The 8,139-nt window shown below is 37.2% G+C and overlaps 2 protein-coding genes across 2 annotated transcripts; one reads left to right on the plus strand and one right to left on the minus strand.

The window, feature by feature from the left end:
• Positions 1-104: 104 nt before the first annotated feature.
• Positions 105-2,244, minus strand: LOC129789053 (uncharacterized). The gene is made up of 3 exons (XM_055825674.1): positions 1,834-2,244; positions 1,552-1,696; positions 105-1,179 (listed from the first exon to the last, which is right to left on the minus strand). The coding sequence occupies exons 1-3, from the start codon at positions 2,020-2,022 to the stop codon at positions 233-235; spliced, it is 1,281 nt and encodes a 426-aa protein (XP_055681649.1). The 5' UTR covers positions 2,023-2,244; the 3' UTR covers positions 105-232.
• Positions 2,245-6,470: 4,226 nt separating this feature from the next.
• On the plus strand, positions 6,471-8,087 carry LOC129789049 (uncharacterized). Its single transcript, XM_055825668.1, has one exon. The coding sequence runs from the start codon at positions 6,601-6,603 to the stop codon at positions 7,930-7,932; it is 1,332 nt and encodes a 443-aa protein (XP_055681643.1). The 5' UTR covers positions 6,471-6,600; the 3' UTR covers positions 7,933-8,087.
• The last annotated feature ends 52 nt before the right edge of the window (positions 8,088-8,139 follow it).

The raw sequence follows: 8,139 nt of genomic DNA on the forward strand, positions 1-8,139 counted from the left end.
AAATTGTCAATTGCAGATAAAGAGGAGATTCCCGGAGTTTTTATTTTTTTATTTTTTTTTAACGAGGTGGACAGTGGGACGTCGGAGAGGGAAATGCGTGCATGTGACAAATGCAAGAATTTATTTCTGTACTAATTACAGCCATACGCGGTTATATGTTTGCTAAAATACCCCCAATTGGGTAATCACTGCATGCGTGCATGTGATGAAGATTTATGCCTGATTAGTCTGATTATGTGAGTAAATGCTGAAGAAGTTCCTCCATAACCTCCGTCACGTAGTCCCGGTAGAAGTCATCCAGATCCATGTTCTGTAGGACAAATTCATTTCGATCGGTGTTGCAGATGACGTGGTACCTCTCAGGGTCAGTCTTCTGGATTTGCGTTAGAATGCCAGGAGCTAGGTGGGTGAGTGGGACGAAGATGCAGTTGAAAATTAGCGGCATTAGGGCGTAGTGTTTGCAGCTCCTCGTAAATTCCTCCCATGGAAGCTTTATGGATGCATCAATGTCGTACTTCTTTAGCTCTTGCTTGAGGAAATCATAGTAGAATTTCAGGTACATCTGCATGTGCTCATTACGATGCTGACGTCGAGTATTGAAGAAGATTGTGAGGAGAACATCCACAGCTGGTGGTTGGTAGCGGCAGATTTGAAAGTCCATCAGGAGGCAATGCTGAGGATTAGCATAGTCGAGTTCTTGTGGGTTTCCCTCGAGCTTTGGGAATTGAAACATGATGTTCTTACTCCAGAGATCTCGATGGCACAGAACATTCTGAAATTCCCTCGTGGATTCACTGAACTCGTAAACTTTCTCCATCATTTCCATCAATTTATTCGGATCATCACGAATGGATGGATGATCCTTGAAGGTTGATTTATGCTTGGCAAAGGCTTCAATGACATTCAGGCCAGCCTTAAACCACGTATTTTTCCCCGTGAGTTGAGATTCAAAGAGGAGGCTGCCGAAAATTGCATCAATTCGAGTATTTTCGCAGTGATTAATCTCAAATTCCAAACTCGATGCATGCATCCTTGCAAGGCACTTTAGCGTCTCCTGCATGTGTTTCTCCGTGAATTCCATGCGATCTGGTACATGTCCGTACCCCAAGTGTCCCAATTCCTCCATAATCAGGAGATCGTAGCGGGATAAGTAACAATTTGGGCGCCATTTTGAAGATCCTGCAATTGAAAAAATATAAATAAGGATCCTTTAGTTTAGAAACTTTTTGGGAGCTTTAAGGATCATATTTTCCTTTGAATTTTAATTGTAAAAACTCAAACAAAGATTGATTTAATTTATTATTATTTTTCTTTCTTTTTTTTTTCTTAAAAATCGAGAGGAAAAATTGCCTGAATCTGCCTGGGATGAAAAGGACATAATACGCAATTATATGAGAAAATTCTTTGCGTAAAGGGAAACTTAACTTTTAAGAAAAACTTGAATTTCCATTTATTTAATTAATAAAAATTAATTAAATTTTTTCACTGATTTTTTTTAATGTTAATAAGAATTGTTTCTACTAATTTAATAGTCCTAAAATCTTCACAAACCTGTGTTCCATTTAAGTTTAGGCAGAAGAATCGAATAGAGCTGAACTTCCTTGTGAAACAAGCCAATACGTTCAATGAGTTCCCTTTGATCTTTATCCGTTGGTAGAGCTTTCAAAAAATAATAGAACTTCTTCTCAGTAGAATTCTTCTCATTTGCCAAGCATGGGAATTATTGAAGAAATGAAGAAAATAAAAATTGAAATATAAATCACGGATTAGTTCCCATTTTAAAAGGCAACAGTTTGCTCTGACTACAGCGTGTAAGATCCAACCTTAACCTACTTCTTCAATCGTAATCACTAATCTGAAGTACTCGCCCAGGAATCCAAGAATTTCATCACTTGCCGCCTCAATGGAATAATCAATGACGTGTACTCTATCCAAATTTAGCGTTTGACTGACAATTTCCACGCATTCTGCTCGCGTTACAAGTACAACATCCTGTTTTCCCACCAATTTTCCACTTGCCATCTCACTCACGCGCTAATCCTTGCCGGCAACGGAGATTCAAAGTAAACGATCGCTCTCCCTTGCAATATGAGGTGTAGGTATAATGTTTAAAATTGCTTAATTGGACGGTTTAGTGGGAGACTCTCACAGCAAAGCCGCATGGAATTAAACTGTCGCAAAATATTTTCCACACTGACTTTCTTGTGACTGCCACTAAAACATCCAGGCTGTGTTTTTATCAGCATCTACCCCGCACACAGCTCACATGCTGATATAACTTATCAAATACAATTATCATCATCTCCCATATGTTTTACACATCATATACATTACATACGTGCGTCTATGTACTACATATTCATAGATCGAGTGCGGTCAACTTTAGCAATTGAATGAATTGAAGTCAATAACACTGAAATACAATTCATTTACAATTTCTCAAATGAATTGAAAGACGTTTTCTTCCTTTTCTTCTCTTTTTTTTTAAAAGAAAAATATTAAGAAGAAAATTCCAATTTCTTTGTGATTTTCCTTAATTTCCCTTTAAAATTTCCTTTTAATTTAAAATTCTTTTTTTTTTTAATTTTATGTGCTTTTTTAAATTATTGCGGATTATGCAGAATTTTAGAAAAAAAAACCTTCTAAATTCGAGAACTTTAACTTAACTATTAAAAAGTTAAGGACACGACAAAAGATAAGGAAAGAAAAAAAACAATTATTAAATAAAAAGATAATCGTGCTAAATTATCCTGAAAATTTTATTCTTTTCATTCAAAAATGAATTTTCGATTATATTTTATTTTAGTTTAATAGATATTTAAAAAAAAATTATAATCCTTATTATTTATTTCTAAATCATAAAATTTTTTAATAAAAATCATCTGTTTTAATCAAACCAGCGACATTTCAATTTTTTAAAAAAATTTTCCAAATCTAAATTAATAAATAAATAAATTATGTAAGTAATACGTCGCTGAAATATTATAAAATAAATATTATCCTAGCTCTCCGCGCTGCATAATTAGTTGGTATACCACAATCGTGGCATACCAAGTATTGTAATCGTCGGAAAAACCGACCACCTCGGATCGGGCTCAAACTTGGTATAAGCACGTTTTGAACATCCCACATTACGAAAATGGTGGTGGAAAATTTTTGATCCGGCCGGCCGGCCTGCCGGCCGGTGCGCCATACTTTGCCTTATAAGTCGAGAACGGTAACAGATAGAGACTTCCGGTTTGAAGTTTTCTATAGAAATGTGGGTGTAAATTTTCTTTTTTTCGCATTTTCGAAATCCAAGATGGCCTCCATCCGCCATTTTGAAACTTCGTCAACCAGTTCCCTTGTAGCTAGAGATCTGAAATTTTAGTATGATGTAGGGCTTAGTGAGACGTTTTCACCAACAATTCATACTTGAAAATCGGTCAAGCCGTTTAGCAAATATGGCGGTCTAAAGCAAAAAGTGTTTTTTCAATATAACTTGAGAACGGCTTGACCGATTTTGACCATCTTGGTATCAAATGAAAGGTATTGAGAAGCCCTACAACTGCTTAGAACATTTAAAGTTTCAAAAACATCCACAAGAGGCGCTAAAAACAAAAACAAAAATTGCCTAACTTTAAGGGGCAATATCTTCGAACCCCGATCATAGATTTCTTTTAAATTTTGATATGTTGTAGCCTGACTTAATATCTTTTATCAGTCCGAAAATGAAGAAAATCTATGTCGCCGTTTAGAAGATATAGCCATTTGAAAAATTCTTGAATTTGAAAAGTTCTAAGAGCCATATCTCTTGAACGGCTTGTCCGATTTGGCTTAACTTGGTATCAAATTAAAGGTTTTGCAAATCTCTACAACTTTCTAGAACATCAGAAACCTGTAGAACCATTCCATGAGGACAAAAAGTGCAAAAAAATGTTTTGGTCAAACAAATATCCGCCATTTTTGTTCTAGATGTGACCTTGAAAATTACTGATATATATGTCAACTTATAGCTTGTTTCAAGACCTTTCCAAAACTAGTCAAGAAATTTCTGTAGGTCTTATAGAACTTCAGATATGAGCATTTTTATCTTTCATATTGATGAATATCATAAAAAAAATCAACTTTGCCTACTAATTCTGCTCACAAATTAAATTACAACGCATAAACTGACCCATCCGCGTTGTGGTATACCAACTCTAATAACTGGACGCGTTATGATTGACTTTTCTTTTCTTTAACCTTTAAACCTGAATTATCTTTCTTATTTTAATATTCTTAGATATTTTTACATAAAATTTTGCTTAGAAAATTAACAATTTTATTTCTTTTTGCAACACCTTCCCCTATATTTGAGAAAAGAATTCTCCCAAAGAAATAAACAGAAGAGATAAATGCACAGAAAAGTTGCACAATTTCTTCAATGCAAATCATTTCATTTTGTAAATTAAACTTTGAGCTCATGATTTATTTGAATTTATTATTTGCCGTCTAGCTCTATTAATATGCATTGAAGCATTTAAATATTTACCAAAAGTCACAAATTACGTGAGGGAATAGGGGGTGGATTGGGGAAATTTCTTCCCACATACACACAGAATTTCCTTTACTCTGTCCCTGTGACCTTCAAAATATTCCTCTTCTTACAAAGAAAAAAAAATTCGCGACATTTTGGAACCTCTTCATATTGCGTCTTGGGGGTGAGACAAAATGTGTTGTAAATCAGAGGAAAAACAAAGACTTTTCTATGTGGATTATGGATTAAGATGTATCCATTTTGATCAAAAAGCTTTGTTTGAATTTCATTTTTCTCTCCCATCAACAACTCTGGAAATTTCATCATAATCACGCTAAAATGGTAAAATTGATCACGACACCGTAATATTTTGTATTTGCTACACACATCCTTTTAGCTGTGATTCTTTCTTCAAAGAAGCACAGCTTCTGTGTATACTCAAAAATGCAAAGTCGTCAGATCGGGCTCAAACTTGGGATGAGCACGAATTAGGGTCCCCACATTCCAAAAAACGTATGCGCCAAAAATCTTTCCGTCCGGCCGTCCGGCCGTCCGTCCGTCCGTCCGGCCGTCCGGAACCTTTTGCTAAATTACAAGAGAACGGTAATAGATAGAGACTTGCGGTCAACGGCAAAGTTCATATATCGGGTGGAAGATATCCGATTATGAAGTCAAATCCAACCCCCCACCCCCGCGTCCGCCATTTTGAATAACTGTCAAATTTTGTTTTCGCTATATCTCAGCCCCTATTTTAGCTAGAGGTCTGAAATTTTGATATGTTGTAGGGGCCATCAAGACCTTTCCAACGATACCTCATTTTTGAAAATCTGTCAAGCCGTTTAGTCAATATGGCCGCCACAATTTTTCATCGAAAATCGACCATAACTCGAGAACGGCTTGACCGATTTTGATCAACTCGGGCTCAAATGAAAGATATTAACGAGCCCTACAACTGCTCGGAACATCGCAAGTTCAAAAAATGACCGCAAATGGCGCTAAAATCGAAAACAAAATTTTCGATGAGTTTTCGATGAATATCTCGAGCACCGCTTTATAGAGTTGCTTCATATTTTGATATGTTATAATTGGCTATAATATCTTTCATCATGCCAAAAATGAAGAAAATCTATGTAGCCGTTCCGGAGATATCGCGTTTTAAAGTTAACATGTCATATCTTGAGTTACATAAGTCCAACGCCCCGCGAAGCGGGGCGTTTTATATATACACATATAAAAGTAAAGTAAAATATATATAAATGCATAGATATATACATTATATATACATATAAAAATGCAAAGATAAATATTAAATATAGCATGGATGGAACAGTATAAAGCGAAAGAACGGTAAGTAAAACTTACGGGCTGTGATTCTTTCTTTGTCAGTGAAATGTGAAATTGACTGAAAATTGAGGATGGGCAAATTTTGAGGAAGGATTTCTCGCGTACCGAATCACAGCCAACGCCCACGATTAAGGCTTTTCACAAAATTTCTGAGCGTTGGCTGTGATTCGGTGCGCGAGAAATCCTTCCTCAAAATTTGCCCATCCTCAATTTTCAGTCAATTTCACATTTCACTGACAAAGAAAGAATCACAGCCCGTAAGTTTTACTTACCGTTCTTTCGCTTTATACTGTTCCATCCATGCTATATTTAATATTTATCTTTGCATTTTTATATGTATATATAATGTATATATCTATGCATTTATATATATTTTACTTTACTTTTATATGTGTATATATAAAACGCCCCGCTTCGCGGGGCGTTGGACTTATGTAACTCAAGATATGACATGTTAACTTTAAAACGCGATATCTCCGGAACGGCTACATATTTTTTATGCTCAACTGGCGTATGGTTGATGATCCCAATGCAAATATTAGAGGAAGAACTATATGGGGAGCTTTTGGATACAACCATTATTGTGTCAAGATAAGAGAATCACGACGCGGTTATTTTTTGATTATGTTTCTGGGCTGAAGAGAATTCTCGCGTGTAATCTGTACGACTCGTGCCCATTATTTACCATTGAGGATGGTTAAAAGCCATCTCCTCCGTAGGCTGTGAATCAGTTTTTGCGTAAAATTCTCAACTTGAAAATGTGCAGTGCTGCGGAGCTTAATATTACGGCGGATGATTTAAAATTAATCTGTCGTCGTCATTTAGTGCGTGAAACGTGCAACTATCGCAAATTCTACGTGAATTCGTGTGAATTGAAAAAATTGGATGATGGCCCAGCGGGATTCTTGGCGCATCACTACATCATGACGGTGGAGATTAGTGAGAAAGCTGTGGGCTATTGCGATGAGAAGAGATCAATAAATTCCCAAACAATCACATTCTTCGTCAAAGTCTTCCCTGAGAGTGTACAGGAGCAAGCTGAATATACGAATGAGATGAAGGCATTCCAGAAGGAGGTTGACCTGTATTCATTTCTCCTGCCTCGCCTTCAGGATATTGGGATTGGTTCAAAGGAATGGGGTGCACAGTCCTACCTGACGAAGGATGATAAAATTTTGGTCATTGAAAATCTCAAAGCTGATGGCTTTGAGATGGCTCTCACGCACACAGGGGTGTGCAATTTTGACTTTGACCACCTTTCTGTGGGCTTGGATGTTGTGGCGCGTTTCCATGCATGTGGGATTGTCCTCGAGGATCGTAGCCACGTTCAACCGCCACAAATGTACCCGGATTGCTTCGAGGAGAACGCCTATCCCGACGTGGAGAATCACATTCGGATGCTGGGGCTGAAAAATGCCATCCACGCGCATTTGGAATTAATCAAGCGAATCCCCAAATATCAAGATAATCAAAAGTTAAATACAATCCTCACAGAATACCCGAAGGTTATCATGAAGATTGTTGACTTTGTCAAGCCGTCTGAGCAGTATAAGAACGTGGTGAGTCACGGGGATCTCTGGGCCAATAACATCATGTTCCAGTACGAAGAACGTGGCGAAGAGAAGAAAATTCTCAAGCCCGTTGATGGGCGTCTTGTGGACTTTCAGCTCGTCCGCTATGCACCACCAGCTCTCGATGTGGTCACCCTTGTGTGCAATACAACGGACAGTGCCTTCCGCAAGGAAAAGCAGAGCATCCTTCTGGATGGCTACTACAAGAGCCTCACGAAGGAATTGGCGAGATTTGGCATTGTAGCTGAAGACATTATTTCCTGGGAGGACTTCTTGGAGAGCTGTGAGCATTACAAACTCGCAGGGTTAATTGAGAGTGTCCTCTTTGGGCATCTCACGCGACTCCCAACGGAAATTGCCAATGAACTCCTAACTTCTTCGGAGAAATTTGGGGATTTCATCAAATCCCACGCAAGGGATGAATATTGCATTCGTGCTTTTGAGACGGATTTCAATTATAGAACACGACTGACTGACTCCTTCTGCCAAATCATCGATAATTACATCTTTAATAATTAAATACTACAATTAATTCTTATATCATAAAGCAAATAAATCAAATTATTCACTCCCAATACAGCAATGATTTCACCTCTTGATTGTTCACCCTCAACTCGGGGGATTTTTCTTAAGGGTTGTGCGATAATGTTATAAATCAATTTGTTTACGAATGTTTTATTGCATTTATTTTTATTTCAGTTAAATTAGTCAATTTTTCAAATTGTT

Source organism: Lutzomyia longipalpis, chromosome 2 (assembly GCF_024334085.1).
Source record: "Lutzomyia longipalpis isolate SR_M1_2022 chromosome 2, ASM2433408v1".
NCBI classification, from domain to species: domain Eukaryota; kingdom Metazoa; phylum Arthropoda; class Insecta; order Diptera; family Psychodidae; genus Lutzomyia; species Lutzomyia longipalpis.